The sequence below is a fragment of the Echeneis naucrates genome, chromosome 5, assembly GCF_900963305.1.
Source record: "Echeneis naucrates chromosome 5, fEcheNa1.1, whole genome shotgun sequence".
Taxonomy (NCBI): domain Eukaryota; kingdom Metazoa; phylum Chordata; class Actinopteri; order Carangiformes; family Echeneidae; genus Echeneis; species Echeneis naucrates.
This window is the reverse complement of record NC_042515.1, coordinates 15685276-15704499: the sequence shown is the minus strand read 5'-3', so window position 1 is coordinate 15704499 and position 19224 is coordinate 15685276. Positions and strand designations below refer to the sequence as shown.

General features: G+C 40.8%; 1 protein-coding gene across 2 annotated transcripts in view; it reads left to right on the top strand.

Moving 5' to 3' along the window:
• tfeb (transcription factor EB) overlaps nucleotides 1-15338 on the top strand; it is a 30209-nt gene extending 14871 nt beyond the window's left edge. Inside the window, exons 2-11 of one of the 2 annotated variants that reach the window (XM_029502482.1) lie at nucleotides 2051-2155; nucleotides 3342-3515; nucleotides 6321-6419; nucleotides 6619-6807; nucleotides 7521-7610; nucleotides 11027-11144; nucleotides 11333-11383; nucleotides 11865-11940; nucleotides 12048-12195; nucleotides 12289-15338. In XM_029502482.1, the coding sequence (XP_029358342.1) occupies nucleotides 2126-2155; nucleotides 3342-3515; nucleotides 6321-6419; nucleotides 6619-6807; nucleotides 7521-7610; nucleotides 11027-11144; nucleotides 11333-11383; nucleotides 11865-11940; nucleotides 12048-12195; nucleotides 12289-12864 (1551 nt within the window). In that variant the 5' untranslated portion in view covers nucleotides 2051-2125 and the 3' untranslated portion in view covers nucleotides 12865-15338. Of the gene's footprint in view, nucleotides 1-2050; nucleotides 2156-3341; nucleotides 3516-6320; nucleotides 6420-6618; nucleotides 6808-7520; nucleotides 7611-11026; nucleotides 11145-11326; nucleotides 11384-11864; nucleotides 11941-12047; nucleotides 12196-12288 lie in introns of both variants that reach the window. The other variant, XM_029502481.1, reaches the window with a different exon arrangement.
• The last annotated feature ends 3886 nt before the right edge of the window (nucleotides 15339-19224 follow it).

The window sequence follows — 19224 nt, the reverse complement described above, 5'->3', positions numbered from 1 at the left end:
TCAGTCCTTCTCAATAGGAGCTGCCCTTCTTATTGTACCTCACACACAATGAGCTTTTCTCTCTCTCTCTGTCTTTCTCTCGGTGTCTTTCTTGCTTTATGACCATATACAGACAGTGTTTCTGATGAGAGACTGGAGGAATCTGATTCTGACTGATGTCTCTGTCACTGCTGCTCTCTCTCATCCCACAACAAATCACAATCCACAGACACGTTAGAATAGAGTGGAAGCATGGCCCCCAATAGGATTTCTTCCTTGTCTCACCTTTTCTGAGCTCAGATTAGCTTAGTCATGCAGGGAATGAACACATTGAACATGCAAGTCATTGCAGAAGGGAAAGTATCACACGATCTGCGGGATTCCCCACTAACCGACTGCATACGTGTATGTGTATGCCTTTAAGTGAGGGAAAGGACCGAGGTGCAATGATGTATCGGGGTGATGGTGTTCCCCATTGTCTGTTTGCTCATAAGATCACACAGCCATGTGACTTGTTACATGACCTCACCACCATCTACGAAAGCTTCCTCATTTTTCCAATTTTTAAATACAGAACTAGGGGCAAGGGAGTGTTACTGCTTGCACCATTTCCCAGAGTTTTAACCAGAAGTTCTAAGATCTGAGTTACAAGATCATGCTTGTTTAAATTTTGTTGTCACATTTGTTGACACAACATTACAGTGGGCCACATTGCCCACAGTCACTGTAATTTTTCCATGAATTGGTTATCGAAAAAGGCAGCTAGAGGATTTGTAACTTTTTTAGCCTGACTCAGAAATAGATTTAATGACATATGAAAACAAACTTATGATTTCTAGAATAGATCTAGATAACATAAACACAAAAATGTCAGTTTCATAAACAAATATCTTTTATTTGTTTACTTGTTCTTTAAAAGATTGTATCTGCTATTACGTAATCACAGATTTTAAGACAATTTAATTCAGGGAAAGTTCAAGATAATACTAAACATGTACATTTAAGAGGCCTGGCTTATTTTGATGTGTCACAACATTTTGCCATCGGTACTAAGACAAAACATATATTCTCCTTACGTTTATGCACAGGGCAGACCGTCACATCACAGGGCACTTCTTTTAAACAGGCTAAACTATTTTTGTGGCTGTTCTTAGAGTAAGCAGTCTGAAAACTTGTGTCTGTAGCCAAGCTGACATGGCTGCCTTCAACAGAGAAGGAGCTCTGAGTGCATGTGAATGCAGGACAGGTGGTGAATCCAGCTTGCCCAGTGGCACATCAAGATAAATGTCTCAGGCATACCTGTAAGTGGAGTGTCACCAGTGTCCCAGAGTTGACAGGATTGCACCAGAAAACTTCCAAACGCTCTCTTCTAAGTCTTTTTTAAAATGTCTGGTACACAGAATGTTGCCTATTTACAAGGCAAAAAATTATTGTGGATTTAGCAGCAGTTGCTCACCAGTGAAGTTACTTCCAAAGCAGCTGAGTACAGAGATTGCCCTCATCCATTGTCATTTCATTTAGATATTCATCAGTATTGACTCTCACGGAAAAGACAAAGAATGGAAAGGTGTCCTCTTACGAAGCTGATGTGTATATTCATAATTTCATTGTACACCTTGAAATAGCATTGTTACATTCGATCATTGAATAAGTTGGGAGGCAATCGTATTGGGTGAGGGCAGGGAACATCTTTGACAGACATACAATGACACACAAAGAGTGACCAATCCAAAAAAAAAAAAAAAAAAAAATAGCACTAACCACAAAGACACAGCTTAATAAACATAAAAAGTGTATCACAGTATTGCACACTTCCCCTTCCCCTCTTCATGTCACTAATGCAACCAAACTATAGACTGAACAAGGCATAGGTTAACACTACATCCACACTTGAGGTGAAGGTTGGGAATAACTGCAGCACTCTTATATAGAAGATTTCTTCATATCAGTTAGCTTTAACTATCTGCAATTTTCTTAATTTTCACAGTCCTTCTGCTTTCACAGTTTTTTTTTTCCTTCCTTTTTTTTTCTTCCTGACTAATTTTTTCCACCCTTTTCTCTCCCTCAACAGCTTCCCCTACCTCTCGGGCTGGACTGCGGTGCACTGACGTCAGCTCGCCCTCCCCTGCCCCCTCGGCCCCCAGCAATGGCCTCACGCATTGGGCTGCGGATGCAGGTAGAGCACATCTACCCTTCACTATCTGGCATATAGGACATTTAGCCTTTTATTAGCCGGGGACCTCACAGTCTGTTTTTAGTGTTATTTGGCTGAGTGGATACCAGAGAGGAAGTTATTCTGGTCAGTGTGTGTGTCTTTTATTTGAAGGACATTTACTTGCAGCAACAGTATTTTTATACTGATAAATTTGGCCATGCTATTTGGCTCTTGTATTTTAATATATACACTGTACATACTTTCTTCCAATTTAATTTCATAGATATTTGAGTCACAAGTTATTATTTATAATTTTATTGCAGATAAGACCAATTTTTTATACTAAAAGTTTTGATACTGATTTCCATTACAACATTAAATTAAACTTATATTGAAGGAGTTTTTGACTACGAGTACCTGGGTATCTTTTAAACAACATCTTGCAAGCTGCATCAGAAGGTTGACTTCTTGTAAAGAAATAAATACAGTTTTCCCATTTTCTACAGGCAAGATTTGTGGAAGCAACTCTTCTTTCCATTCTGGACTATGGTGATATAATTCATAGGCATTTGGCATCAGCAACATTCAGTTTATCAATCCACACTTAGATTTGTTGCAGGTGCAAGTTATAGCACTCACCATTGTGTTTTATATGAAATAACTGGTTGGACATCAGTTGCATGAGGCAGGAGGCTCAGTTGTTTGTGTTAATTTCTAAGCACTTCTCAGTATATCACCAGACATTTTGCCCATGTTAACCCTGTGTGCCCACCACTATTCCACTCGTCATAGCAAGTGCCACGCAGACCTCTGCCAGTCTTTTAATTTCCTGCTACACACTCCATGAATATGTTGCGAAATACCCTAAAATTGGTTGCTCTTAACCAATTTAAGGAGGGAAATCTGAGTATCTTCACGCTTTTTTTTTTTTTTCCTCTCTTTTTTTTTTTTTTTTTAAAAAGATTGCTTTATTTGTGCAAGCCCCATTGAAACTAAGCGTTGCCCTCAGAGGGCTCCAAGTTCTACATAAAGGTTTGATGGTGATCTGCTTAAAAGCTGCCACTCTTTCATGTCCACTCTTAAAAAAGCAGAAGGACAGACAAAAGCCAGTAGGGTCCTTACATCACAGTCAGTTTATAGGTCAGGGTTCTTTATTAGGCGTTCCTGTGATGTGTGTGTGTGTGTGTGTTTGTTTGTGTGTGTCCAGCTCATGCGAGACCAGCTGCAGCAAGAGGAGCAGCGTGAGCGGCAGCAGCAGCAACAGAATGCAATCCTGCAGCCCTATATGCAGCAACGCATGGCCGGGCCCCCTGCAGCCACCCCGGCCATTAGCACCCCACAGCATTATCAAAGCATGCAGGTTCCTGTGGAAGTTCTTAAGGTTAGTACGGATACAGCAGATGCTTTATTCATTAGTGATTATCCCGTCGTTTTTGTTCTCAACTAATCAATTGCTCAGTAGATCTGTTCCCACAGAGCCAGGCTGGAATCTTGTCTTGTTTGTTTGATGCTTAACTTTGAGAAGCAAAGCAGCCAAAGTTTGTCATGTTTACTTTATAAACTACTTAACAATTATGGTGGTCCGAGTGGTTCTTTAATTCATACCCAGATCTTAAAATTACTGTGTAATTTTAAGATAGTCTGTTAATGTGCTTTGTGAAGCGTGTCCAATGTTAAGATGATATTTTTGCAAAAAAACAAAAAAAAAAAAACTTGGCAATGGTTGTCCTCTCTGCTATCCCATGAACACAGGTTTTTACAACAGACTAAACCGCCATCATTTTCTTTCTGTAAAAAGAAAATAATGAGCGTAATAGTGAAATCCTTCAGCTCACTTCAGATCAAAACACAGCCCACCTCAAGGATAAAGCATTAATATATGAAGTTAGGAGGTTTGAGGGAAGGGAGAACAGATGTTGGTCAAGGGGGCGTTTCAAAAGCGGCTGCAGCACTTACATTAATCCACTCACATGTTGCTGAGAAGGAATCAGGATGGGAGGGTGCAGCAACACAACCACACATTGACAAATCAGGGACAGATTTGAAAAAGGCAAAGAAAGAAAAATGCAGTGGAGCAGCAAGCAGGTAGGAGGACAGAGGAGGGAGGAGGAGTGCGAGATAAGAGAGGTTTGACATGTTTTGTGATAGGACAGACAGGAGTGATGTAGATAGTCTCAGTCAGGCATGGACAGATAAAGCTGAAGTGACATTTTACCCGATTCCATAGATGCCTGTGCTTGTTCTTATCTTTTATGGCGTCTGTTTGTGTGTATATGGGTTTGTGCAATACACCATTATGTGGCAGGATGTGTTGCTTTATGGTATTCCAGACTATAAATCTATAGTTTGTATGCACGGAAAACTATGTGGGGCAACTTGATGTATTGACAGTTTACTGTGTGTGGGTGTTTGTGTGGAATGATGTTTATGAAATCTCAGCGTTTAGACTTGTCATTGTCTTTCTCTTCCATGGTGCAGATAAGATGAGCTGTCTGTCCAGCAGCCCGATGGACAGACTCTGGAATAAGCTCTGTCTATGCTGACAGACCTTGTTTACACATTCATGAATGGACTTTTTCCCCTTTTGCCTTATAAGTACCAGACAACTGACAGCCAATTATGTTTATTTATCCTAAGTGTCAGGATTTGTGTCAATAAAATTGTATGTGTAACAAAGATGGTGGTGAAAAAGCAGTTATTGAAAACTTTCTGCTGCATTTGGTATATTCTGTTTGGAAGTTACAGGGGCTCTTTCATTCCTGTATAGTAATGTGTAGCAGTCCTTCTCTCTGCTGAGCTTTACTCTTTGATGTGAAGGAATGAGGCCAGCCCACTGCTCTTTGTAGCCACACCAGAGGAATTATCGTGGCTTTACCCCTGTGGGCATTACTACTGACTTAATGCTGCCATGCCCCAGCCTCCTCATTGGGTTAAGGGACAGGAATAAATACTCTTTGTATTTGTATCAGTCCATGAGTTTATTATTTAAAATGTAATTCTAATAATATGTATTATGTATGTGTATTATTATTATTAATATGTATTAATGAACAGATAAAAAGTATTGGTTTTTCAAGCATACAGTCAATATTCAAGAGATTCAAATGTCAAAATTCAAGATCTCTTTGTTTGTCATTGTCACTACATTTGCATACACAGAATATTGAGATAATGTTCAGCATCTGTGGTGCAAAAAAAACCGTTATACTAAAACAAATGTCAAAACAAAATCAAGCAGAATAAATAATAAGAAGTGTTCATCCTATGTGTCAGACCAGCCTCTCATCAGGTTATTGTTAGTGACTTTATAACCTGTCACACATGAGCAACCAAACCTATAAGACATCCTAAATTTAGAGATGTGATTGTTCTATTGTATTCTACTGTATTGAAGCAGTAATTAATATCTATCTAAACAGCTCTTTTTTCGGCTTTTGCATCTCCTAGTTTTTTTTTTATATTATATTATATGTAATCCATCCATCCATCTTCTACCACTTTTTCCGTTTCCGGGTTGCGGGGCTGCTGGAGCCAATCCCAGCTCACATGGGGCGAGGGACGGGGTACACCCTGGACAGGTCGCCTGTCCATCACAGGGCCAACACACAAAGACAAACAGAGATGAACAACCACTCACGCTCGCATTCACACCTACAGTCAATTTAGAGTGACCAGTTAACCTAGACATGTCTTTGGACAGTGGGAGGAAAAGCCACACAGACACGGGGAGAACACGCAAACTCCGCACAGAAAGGCCCCAGGCCAGAAACTGAACCCACAACCTTCTTACTGTTGGGCTAACTACTATGCCGCCATGATGCCCTTCTATTATAATATATAGATATAATAATATTGTTACCATATACCTGATATGGGCCCTGGATTAAAAGAACTATGAATCACTTAAGTAGTAGATTCAAGGTGTTTTCAAATGTGTGCTCAGGGATAAGAATGAAAATAAAATAGACAATATAATAAAATAAAGTAGAGAGACTATGTAGTTCACAAATGGCATTTTTTAGCTATATCAAATTACTCTTATAAAAACTGTTGAACTGCCTCCAACAAACCGTCATCAAAAAGGGAATCATTAACAGCATCAGCAACTGTGTGTTGGACTGTGTGTGCAAATTTTAAAATGGAGCAATAATTCATCAGATGTTTTTATTGCCCATATTTCATACAGGTGCAAAGCCACCTGGAGAATCCTACAGACTACCACATCCGCCAGTCTCGCAGGCAACAGGTGAAAGAATACCTGTCGACCACTTACGCCACCAAACAGGTACCTGCGTGGATTCCTTTACTCAGTACTACATATCAGTTTAAACTCGTCTTCTCTAATTTGATCAGCTGTATATATGTGGTCTTTTTTCCTGTTTTTTGTCTTGTTTGGCAGCAAAGCACATACAGTAGTCTACTATGTCTGTACTGTGTCTGTAGCCATTAACATCATCCATCTGTGCCTCCCTTTCTGTAATTAGACAGTTCAAGCAGTATCAGGGCTGATTCCACCCTCTCCTCCCACAAGCATGGTACCCACAGGGGGTTCAGCATCTGCACCCCCACCTCTCCAGTCCCCACACATGCGAACAGAGCACCTCATGTCTGGCAACAGTGCACCCAACAGCCCCATGGCTATGCTCAACATTGGCTCCAGCCATGAGAATGAGGTAGTCTGCATGTCTGGTCACTCTGCAACATAAAAAAAAATCCTGATTATTGTATGAAGTACATTTTACAAGAAACAGATTGAACAAATATCCTGGAAATATGACTTAACTACACTCCTGTATAAAATTATGAGGTTTGAACATTATCTACAAAGTGACATTATCTCTACTTTTTATGAAAGTATCATAATGATTTAATAGGTCTTTGGTATAGTAGAGAAGTTCATATTTGCATTGGTGTTTATGTGTTGTGCGTACAGTAGGCGTGTGGATGAATGTGTTGACTAACTAGCAATAACTGACACTGGCTATCATTGGAATTTAAATGCTCCATTATGGCCCTGCAACTGTAATTACAGCTTAACCAGTGACAGGTAAACTGCAGGATATAAGGCCTTTTGAACCTGGCAGACTTTGACCGACTCTCCTCGTACAGTGCTCAACCTCATTTCTTTTTGTGCCTCAAAGAAAATTGTTGTACCAGTTGGCCTCCTTGAACAAGCAGTACTCTTTTTTCTGAAGGGCCTGTACCTACAGACAAGTTCATGTTCAGGCTGTCATGGTATCATCATCAGATGCTTTTGAATTTAAAACTGTGTACAGTTTGGTATCTGCTTAACATTGTAATAAAAACTAGCCTCTGTTTTAAAATGGTTCATTGATGCATTAAAGCTTTTTATAAATACGTAGGTAACACTGCCCTGCTTTTTCAGATGGATGAGGTCATTGATGACATCATCAGCATGCAGTCCAAATATGATGATATTCAGACATACACTGACCCCGTCCAGATGCCTAACACAGTAAGTAGTGCCACAAAACACGTTTGTGTTTCTGTTTTATATTACAGATATACTTTACGTTCATCTGGCTCCTTTTTCTGTCATATTTTTTTATTTTATTGTCAGTGTTATCCATAAGGCATATGCATCATTCTTGGCAAAACTCTTCCACTGAAGATGATAGTGTAATAATGATGATGTAAAAATACAAATATTTCAGTAGGCAAGTATACTACTCATGTGTCCAGTGCAGTCAAATATTGGAGATAAATTTTGATTTTAGAGCTATCAACCTTATCAAGAACAATTTCCACAAAATTTGTGAAAATTGTAAAATTAAATAAAAAAGGTAATTAAAGATTGTAACTGAACTATTATCATTTATTTTAAAATGTTTCAAGGAAAATAATAATTCTAAGACTAATGGGCAAATTAAGTTATTAAATAAACTTCAAATGCTTTGTAAAGTTTAGTTGATGATTACAGTACATTACAAATTATAACGCAATTTATTGCATACATGCATGCTTTAGTAGGTTTACAGCTATGTACACCTTTGATGCATTGCCGTTAAAATACAAGACCAGAATCCCAGAATGTTTTGTTCTCATAACATGAAGTTCTTTGAAATGCTCATTGACTTTAAGGGCTTATTTCAGGCCCAGTCTAACCGGGTTTTCGTCATAGGATTGTGTACATGGCTACGGCTTTGTATGCATAGTCTGTTTATCACACTTTTAATGTAATGTCAATTTCTTTAAATTTTGTGCTTGTTATCAAGGGCAGTGATGGTGTTAGTCCTATTAAACCACAGCAAGTGTAATAAATATACAGTGCTTAAATAACCCTAACCCTGTTTTCTGTTTCTTTAAACTTACTCTCTTGGTTGTTAGACTCTCTTAGCATTACTCCATTGAAAGAAATAGTTGTGTCTTAATGCACTTGTATACACAAATATACACACATGCAAAGCGTATAATTCACTTAAACCCTAAACATTCCATCCCTAAACCATGTTGAACATAGTTTGAAACTTAAAAGAATGCATTTTACATGGGGACTGAAGAGACTGAAGAGACTTTGTGACTGAGGGAACAAACTCAGAAAATTAACAATTAAACAGCCAGCAGTTAGAGTTCAACTTGTTTACAAGACATTCAGAGAGAGAGGGAGGTGGAGAAGGAGGGGGGAGGAAAATAAGGGAGGAGGGAAAAGAGGATGAGGACAATTTTTGCAAGGGGAAAACAGGCTGAAAGTCCAGTTAGGGGAAAGTTCATTCTTATTTGGTGAGGAGTAGAGGTAGAAGAAAGACAGGATTGGTGCTGCTGAGGTCATTGTCTTGGAGCTGGCTGAGAGAGCCTGCCTGTGCCTGAGAGCGAAGAGGAAGGAGAAGCAACCAAGCAAAAGAAGTGGAGGATGAAGGAGATGAGTAAGACTTATGCCATTGTGGAAGTTATTGAAGGAGAACAGATTCAGCTGGTAAGAAGGTGCTGTTTTTGTTTTTTGACTGCTACTGTAATAGTGAGCTTTAGTTGTTTTTGTAGGAATTGGCATTCATTCACAGACTAAACTGGTGATGCAGTGGCAGCTCTAACTCCCAGCCTCGGGTCTCTGATTATATGATGAGCCATGGCAGAAGGAATGGGTGGAGATTTACTGTTCTATGTCTGTGTGTGAATGATTTTACTGGGCTTCTGTGGCTTTTAGTTGATGTTAGGGATGACTTTGGGGTCTGCATTACTGCAAGCCCAGACACCATGTGGTCTGACACACTGTTTCACATCTCTGCAGTTTGTATATGTATGTATGTGTGTCTGTGTGTGAGTGAGAGCGAGAAAGATGGAGGGAGCTGAACAGTCTCCTGCGGCTGCAGCTGATAATGTGTCCTCTGTGGTTGATTGGTTTAATCAGTTTGAGTGTGTCTACATGCATGTGTTTGTATATCTGTGTGTGTGTGTGTGTGTGTGTTTGTGTGTCTGGGCGCGTATAACATCAGACTGATTAGATTAGGTGATTGATCAACCCTGAGGATGATCAGTGTGCGTGGGGCTAACACAATTGATGAGGCAGAAACTCAAACCACAGCTCAAATGTTAACAGGGCTAACATGTTCACCACATATTGATCCTTTTTACGGTTTGATATGCAGCAGTGTTTTGTGTTCAAACACAGTGGAAACAATACTCAGAGCCTTATTCCCAATTGACAGAGCAGTGAGTAAAACTCACCTGTTAATCCTGATGCGGATTAGAACAGCAAACTCTAAGGAATTCTTGGAATCTCAAAGTTTAGTAAAAGCTGGCAGCACCACTCAATACCAGACACAAGGGAGCAGTTTCACCATTGAAGGTGAAACATGAAATAACCAGAAGAGGGTGAAGCATTATGTTGTGTATGTTATGTTTTTATACAGGAGTTCATGATGCACAGATATATTTCTAATTTTGACAGTTTTAAGTGATATTTGTTTATTTTTGAACTACTGGACAGCAATACTGGACAGTTCCTGTTCCATTGCAGTTTAATGTTATTATGATCAATAAGAGTTTTTAAAATATAATTTTTCACACAAACAGCATAACAGGGAGTAATTTATCAATAATGGAGGTTTGGGTTATTGTGATGCTTTTCTAAACAGAGCTCCAAATCCCAATCGCATATCTGTGTATCTTTGGTGAAAATGTCAACAGAGCATATGATTCACACAAAAGAAGTCAACATGAAGTAGTCCTTATGTGTTTGTGTATGTGTGAATATGGTTTTGATCTTACAACTGGCACAGTAGCTAGCAGATAAGGTATCTTTTCCTTTGAGTTCTTTATCTTTCAGGCCTCATTAGCAGCGTCACATTTGCCATCGCTTCAGGGAGTACGATAATGTTGGCAACAATATGTATAAAGTTCATGACACTCAGTAAAATATACAATTAAAAGAAAATCACATCTTTTTAGGAGTCCATACAAAACTAAAGGACACGCGTTACACAACGTCTAAAGTACAAGAGTTAGTAGACTGATCCACAAGTTCAGAAGCTGGAGAAGGCAGGAGAGAGAATCAAGCCATAAAAAGAGATAAGATAGATAGTGTGATAGTCAATCATTGCTGTGTATTTGGCAGGCCATTTTCAGGTGTGATGTTATTGCATCTCCTGCTACCTGCTCGTTACAGCTCATTGAACATGAGCAGTAACTTTATAAACGTACTCACCAGGCTGTATGACATCTAGGAACTGAAAGAAATCAAGCAACATATTTACCTGAGTTAGACTCATGCAAACTTAAGTCTTCTTATGTCATGTCAAGTGAACTCATGAAGACGGATATATCCTTGCATTTGTATATTTGTGGTTGTCTTTTTTTTTTTTTTTTATTGATCCATGTATATCTCATGTGTTGCATGTTTTCTAAGCATGTGTCTGTGTTTGAATGTGTCCCCAGCTCCCCCTGTCTAGCAGCCATCTGGATGTGTATACAGGTCCTGGGATGAAGGGGCCAGCCATCGCTATGACCAGTAACTCTTGTCCTGCCAACCTGACCATCAAACGTGAACTTTCAGGTGCGAAAGTTGGAAGTTTTGCACATTATCGTAACTACAATTAAGATATTCTCTAAAAATTTTTCATTGGGTTGACCTAAATCATTTGCCGTGATGTTGTCAGACAAATTGTTGAACAAGTGTTTCCGGTGAAATTTGTCACAGTCTCAGCCTTTAGTTAATCACATTTTGTTATTGGAAAGATGCAGAAGCCCGTGCACTGGCCAAGGAGAGACAGAAGAAAGACAACCACAATTTGAGTATGTCTTTACATGTGTATACGCTTCGCTCAGCTCCTTCTTTCTGTTTTTCACCCTCTCACTATGCAAGCACGCATACACGCACGCACGCATACACACACACACACACACACCATAATCTGTCGCTTGCAAAATTGTTTTATACATCCCTGCACTGATTTAGCTGACATAGTGCATAAAGGGTGGATGGTTAACCTGGCCGTTTCTGCTGTTCTGGCACTTAAGTGTAACTGCCTGTGACTGTGTGGACTATGTGGACTGTGTGGACTGTGTGTGTCTGTGTGTGTATATACCTACACATTTGTTCCTTTTTGCCCTTTATTGTATATTCCCAATATGCACTTAGCCGTAGTTTTGTCTCTATCAGTCACTGTTTGTGTTGATGCTCTATATTTCTTCTATCCCTTTGTGTTCATTCTTCTGTATCATTGTCTTCATAATTGCATTTCCCTTTATCTTTATCTTCTCTGCTCTGTCATAGTTGAAAGGAGGAGAAGATTCAACATCAATGATCGTATCAAAGAGCTGGGCACCATGATCCCCAAAACCAATGACCTGTGAGCTGCTTTGCTGTGCTTCAGTAGAAATTAAACAGATGAATGAAATACATTACAGCAAGTTACTTATGTGTGGAAAATGCCTGTGTTCTTTACTGTGTGTATAGCGATGTGCGCTGGAACAAAGGTACTATATTGCGAGCATCTGTCGATTATATCAAACGCATGCAGAAAGATGTGCAGAGGACCAGGGAGGTGGAAACCAACTTTAAAAGGATGGAGATGGCCAACAAACAACTGCTGCTACGTATCCAGGTATCACACGCAGGCATATGCACACATGTAAAAACATATAAACACAGCAAATACACGGGTGGTCATGATTTTACCTCTGCCCGTCGTCTGCAGGAATTGGAGATGCAGGCCCACCTGCATGGCCTACCCAGCACATCTCCCTCTGGCCTGAACCCCACTGACATGATGCCTTCTTATATAAAACAAGAGACCAGCCCAGATGAGAAGCTTTCCCACCCACAGGTACAAACCCACCACCAGTCGCAGCACCTACCCCAGAACCAGGCTCAGCCCCAGGCCCATCAGCACCACTTCCTCCCGCAAAACCACCTCCAACCTCAGGGCCAGGCTCAGCCTCAGCCCCGGCAGCTGCCACCGCTCCCCCAGCATCTCCAGCCTCAGCCCCCCATCCAGTTCCCAGCTGTAGGCAGCTCCCAGCCCTTTGACTATGCCCATTCGCTGGACTTATGCGATGGGATTCCTGGCTTCTCAGACACCATGTCGGCACTGGGTGACCTGGGTGGGCTGGAAGTCCAAGGAGGGAGGAGAGGTGAGCTGGGCTTCCTGATGATGGATGAGCCCTTGTCCCCAATGGGTGGAGATCCACTGCTCTCTGCGATGTCCCCTGAAGCCTCGGTCGACTCTAGCCGCAGATCCAGCTTCAGTATAGAGGATGGGGACATACTGTAGACAAAAAAACATGCACCAAACATCACAGGCATTCACACAAGCACACACATTAGTGCAAACTCTGACACATCCATAGCACATAAAACTCAAGAGATCACATCGATACAAAGCCACAGCATGATTAGCAGGCTCTAAACGTCACAGAATTTAAACATATACCAACGACACTCATTTGTGCTACTATCTGTTAACAGTACAAGCAATACAGCTCTTGCACAAATTAAAGGCATTGTCTAAAGTCCAACCATCTGCACCCATACACAAGTTTGTGTGTGTGTGTGTGTGTGTGTGTGTGTGTGTGTGTGTGTGTGTGTGTGTGTGTGTGTGTGTCTGAGTGAGTGTGTGCGTGTGTAGGTATGTGATGAGCAGCTTCATACTTTGCCTACACTGCCAGGTCAGGAGTTGCATAGCACACTTGGCCTTGTTTCCATAAAGGCGGCTCTGAATAATAATTGAACAAGGGACAAAAACCAGCGTTTAATTAGATCTAAGTTATCAGATACAAGGACAACCAAGTGCATTGTCTCTCTCCATAGAGCACAAATTATTTTCCCCTTTACATCATCTTCTCTTAGTAACCATCACTGATTGAAATAACGATGGAAGTAGCTGTGTGGTCCTGCATGCATAATCTATCTTCAGTGGATGCATCCATTCACATTCTTATGTTTCTATATCTGTTTTTACACGCACAGTTTGGTGTCTGACAAAGATCTGTTTGATTATAATTACAGTTATCCAAACTCAAGATTAAACTGGAGTCTCCTCACAAACACATATGAGCATCCACCCCAACACTTGTTGGTTCAAAGTGGGTGTTGACTTTGAGAGTAAAGAAAGGCAACCATTCAATAGTCATCCAAATCTATGAACTGTCAAAATACTCAGGTACTACAGTAGAATACAGAAGGAGGATCTTTTTTAGATTAGTAGAAGCACGTTAACCTTATCTGTCAAGGCCATAAGCCCTATCACTGCTATTTTTTTTTTTTTTTTTTTTTTTTTTTTTTTTTTGCAGCTGCTCATCAAAGACATGTTTTATAGGTTAGAGGTTGTGACCATGTTTTAGACTTAATATCAAGTTTGGTTATGCCTGTAAATGCTTCAGAGTCTGCATCTGTACCAGCTATGCCCTTATTGATGTTGGAGATAAACAGCTAATGTTTCTGTCATTCGGTGACTTTGGAATGATTATACAAGAACCCTGGGTGAAGGAAAGATGGAGAGAGATGGGTGGTAAAGTCCAGCTGGCAGCAGCTGTAGTTTTAGTTTTCACACACTTCTATTTACACTTTCATTTAGTTTGCAAACACACAGGGTCATGCTTTAAACACACGGACGCCCACACAACACACACACATTGTATATCACACATTAGAGTACTCACACACATACATACAGTGTGGTGTGCCTTGAGGCTATTTTCAAATCAGCACGTTATCAGGTCTCCTATTTTTCAGCCTCTCCCTTGATGAGTTGGGTGACGCTGCCAGCTGCAGAGGTAAATCACTGCAGCGGCTGGGAGGGTTGAGGTGTACCTGAGTTGTTGCTCTGCTGTGGTGGACCTGGGGCTTGGCTTTGATTTGATATAGCTTATGATCAGTACTGATAAAGGTAGAAAAAAAAAAGCTTGGATGGTGATTTTTTTTTTTTCCAATTAAAGGAAGTGTTTGTTTTCTTTATTATAGTTTGTTGTATATCTCCCAAAGCACTGGAAACTATATTATTGTTTTGACTTTGTACATTGAAGAATTATGGAATAAGATTTATTTCAGATATTTTATGCCACTAAGCCACTTAAATGTTTTATTTGTATTTGTTGTTTTAGTTTTATTTCACTTTTATTCCAAAACTACCCTTTCTTCTCAAAGCCATGTTCAAGATGAATACTGTAAAGACATTTATGTCACTAATGTTTCACTGAATAAGGAGTGGGCTACCATTTAGAAATTTCCAGATGTCAAGTGACTCTGGAGAGATAATGTACTTTTATGGTGCCATTTCCTTATGATTGGGATTTTTTTCTTTCTGTTTTAACATTGAAATTTGGAACCAGGGGATGAATGGGAGGTGATTTTTTTTTTTTTTTTTTTTTGATAAAATTCAAATTGCTCATTTTATGAATGCAAGGTCTCCCGGTGATTCAGGCCATACTCAAACAGGTCAGCATTTTTGTCATGTCTCCTTCCTCCCTGACTTTGGTTTCCTTGGAGACCGGAAAACGACTGACTTCACATACTCTGAGCCGAGGAGTTGTGGTTTCCATGGTGTAGCAGTGACTGTGCATTTGCCCCTGCCTGTCTGACAGAGTTGTGCCTTTTCCCTTTAAGCCACAGTTTGACATTATTGTCACCCCACCAACACTCCAAAGAGCTGCTCAGGCCTCCTCTACACTTCCACTAGAAGGAGCTCGCCGAGCGATCTACACAGGGAAAAGTGATTCTGATTTTACTGAAAATACAAAATGTTTTACCAGAAAACATTCAATGCCTTTTGGTTTTTTTTCCCCTCTTTTTCCTTATTGATTGTGTGTGTGTGTGTGTGTGTGTGTGTGTGTGTGTGTCTGTCTCTGTCTCTGAGTCACATTTACACAAGTGGGACTCAGAAACTAAAAACCTTGAGATCACTTACCAACATTTTGTGTCTAGTAGTTGGGGGGTTGATATGCCGTTTGCTTAATTCTTATTGAAAAGATTTTATTTCATCCAGTTTGTTGAATTTGAAAGACAAAGCATGATTTGAGCCAGCATTGTGTATGTCTCTAAACTTCTCTTTAGGGGGATCTTGAGTCTTTCAGTTTTTTAGGTTCAATCCTGAGAACCAATATTAGTCCCCAGGGAAAAGAATTATTCTCCTAAATAAAACAGACATTTGAAGTGGATGACATGAACTGCATATTGTCATATTATATGTCCATTGGGGGGCAGCAGAGATCTGTACTGCAGGAGATGATCCCAGTGTCTCCTCACTGTCACAGTACTCACAGAAAGCACTGAGCAGTCATGTAACTGTTTGTAAATTCTAATTAAGATCCCAATATCACTTTTATGTGACCGCAAGTAGATTTTTTTAATAGAAAACGGCACGATTGCTGAAGACATTCATTTTCATTTTCATTTGATTTTGCCATGAGTGGATTTAAGCGTTTCCTATGAGCCATGGCAGCATTTCCAGTTTACACTTAACAAAAAAGCTAATGAATGCCAGTTTGGTAAAATCACCACTCATTTGACTTTCACATTCACCTGCTTCATCCTTTTGTTGCCCTCTTTTCTCCTCTGGTGCAGCTCCTTCCATCCTCTGGTGATGTATTAGTCCGGGGCAGTTTCAGGATGATCCATAAACCGTTTAACAGCCTTTCTTAAGTTAAAACAGGGTAATCTTATTCCTCATCCACACACATGCACACCCTGACTGATGCCGCAGAGCATGTTAAAGTGTAGTGGTGGTGTCTGCAGCCCATCCACAGGCCCATTCTCCTGGGTCTTTATGATGCTAATGTACTCCCCAGTCTAATAAATCCCTGTAGAGCTGCAAAGAGTAGATCTTATGGCTCACTCCGATCACCACCTTTTCGCCCCCCCCAACACACATTACTGCAGTAGAAGTGCCTGCCTTGCACTTCCACTGATACTTGGGTGGCTGTTTAGTAAGAGGGGAAAAGGGGAAAGATTGTGACAAATCAAACATGAATGTGCAATTTAAGAGATGCTGGTGGGCAAGTGCCCGGACATGCACCGAGAGGTGGAGTGAGACGGAGAAACTCTCATCACCACTTTTTGTGGTGGTTGGGCTTCTTGAAGTGGTTTTGACATGGCATCTTGAGAACCACCACACCTTGAAGAGGGATGAGGAAGGGGGGAAAGCAAAATAATCTTAGAGGGTTTTTCTTGGTTTTGAAAGAGCAGTGAACAAGGGGTTCCATTCATAGCTTTGGACGGACCCTCTATCTGAGCATTAAGAAATGAACCTTCATTCTCGTCTCTAAGCAGTCCTCCTTTTTATCGCCCCCCCCCCCCCCCTCGGTAGTCTATGTCTGGCTGCTGGGCTCAATGTGTGGAGAGTATGTGTGTGTAAGTCCTCCCTCCCTTCTTCCCAGGGGAGCAGTGTGTCACTTAGCTTGAAGCCCACGGAAGTAAGGTGAAAGGGGGCTGATTGAGCTAATTTAGCCCCTGGATGTGAGAGCAGGAAAGGCCTCACCCTCTGCTAATAGACAGACATCAAAATGGAGATGGTGGGGGCAGTGGGGGGTTGGAAGGAAGGAAGGAAGAAAGAAGACAGGGAGGACCATAAAACCGAGACGACTTTTTGATGGATTTATCTCTTTTTGTTCGGGGGGATGTTGAGAAAACTTTTATGAACACTGAGTGACATTGTGAAGTTGGTAAAGGTTTATGCGTGTTGCCTTGAATTAAAAACCTGCTGATATTACTTATTGATCCGTCCTCCTCCATTAAGATACCGTCAATCAAAGCCAGTTTTATGATCTCCCCCACTCCAGCCACTCACCGTAGATCCTCCCTGACAGGTACACTGGAACTCACACCAAAAGTACTGTCTTTTACCACATCAGTGCAAATTGGAGACACATTTTATTGCTTTTGCAGGCATACATACTGCTGTAGGGCCCAATGACCAGCTATCAAGAAACCTCGAATGAAGGTGGCACTATTTTTTTTTTCAAAAGATTTTGGAAGTGCACAACTTTTATGTTTTTCCAGTCTGAGTCAGCCTCAGCTGATCTACATCGAAACTCAGTTCAGTGTTAAAAAGGCTGTCTCGTATGGTAAAAGGGATTTCCCTTTTAAAGGTCAAAACTGAGAGCTCACAAACACCCATCACGCATGCGAAGCCACCGCTCAATCGTCACTCCTTTCCTCTCAGTCTCTCACTAGCTAAATGGGTCCCACCACCATTACTCCTGTCCTTCTTCATTTCCACCTCTGCTGCCCCTCTTTATTCCACCGCTCTTTTGTCCATCTTCCTCTACATATTTAATACTCTTCACTGACTCCTCTCAACCCCTTGTGCCTCTATTCCTGAAAGAAAAGAAGCTCAAATTGGCTGGAGAGATGAATAATGTCCCCGCCATTAATGGTACCATGGCCAGATCAGTCTTTTCATGTGTGTGAAGGTGGAGAGATGAGCTGCGAGGTGTGGTGGTGGGGAGGTTGGGGCTGGGGTCTCTATCTATCTAACTTTGCTCTGAATGCAGCAGAGGAAGAAGCAGAAGTGAGAGGATGAGTGGCTTGTATGGAGATTTATTATATACCTGCTGTAGGCTGCAGAGAGGAAAGCATGGTGGTGATAGTGTTTAAGCCTGGAGTCTAGAAGTTCTGTTTAAAAAATCAAGTCATTTAGATAAAATGATTTGACTTGCTTCTTTTGAAACAGACAGAAACTACACTTTATGAAAGCAAAATGAATCCATGCATTCGTGATTCAAACTAATTTCTCCCCAGATGCTATCAATGAGTGTTTTTCCTGCTAAAACGGCCAGTAGGGGGAGTTAGTGGTCCACAACTGTGTCCAGTACAGACGTGACAGAAGACAAGGCTTGACTGACACTTCTTAGCGCTCAAAATTAATATGTTGTATGGAATCTCAGTGAATGTCATCCTCCGACAGAAAGAGCATCGGGTGCAACCTCTGGAAAATGAAGACATGGTGTCATCTGTAAACCTGACCAGGCAAAGTTTTGTTTGGATGTTTTGGATGATCAAAGTTGAAGCACAAATACCGGAACATCTTTTGTTATCATGGGGTATTTGGAGTTTGCTAAATTGGGCTTATCATTATTAAGATAAATAATACATCTGACATACAGTTTGTCACATTTTGAAGGTTATCCACTCCATCGTTTTCCCTGGCAGTTGATGGAGTGGCTATGAGAGTAATGAGTCCTGTATCACATCCTCGGTAGGCCTTTTTTTTTTCTGAGCAGGACTTCAAATGATGGACAACGTTATTGTCCTTGACGACCCACCAAAAAGGCCATGAAGATTATTAAGTAACTGCACAGGATTCATCCCAGTGTAAGCTCCTGACATCTGTTTGTTCTTTTGCCATGTTTGTTTCTGTATCTGTCAACCCATCCATCCATCCATCCACTCATCCATTCACCCATCCATCTTGCAAATCCTCTTCTCTTTCGTTTGGTGCCATTGTGAGTCAGGGGCTGCTTCAGTGAACTTACAATCTGAAGGTCACAAAGATCTGACTTTTATTTTTTCCATACCTCCCTGAAAAGCAGCAGAGATTATACAGCCTACAGCTGTTATCACATTTATGCCCTTCTTCAAGCTTCTTTTTATTCTCATCCTCGTCTCGTGCCTTTCAGAGACCTGAAGATAACGGCAC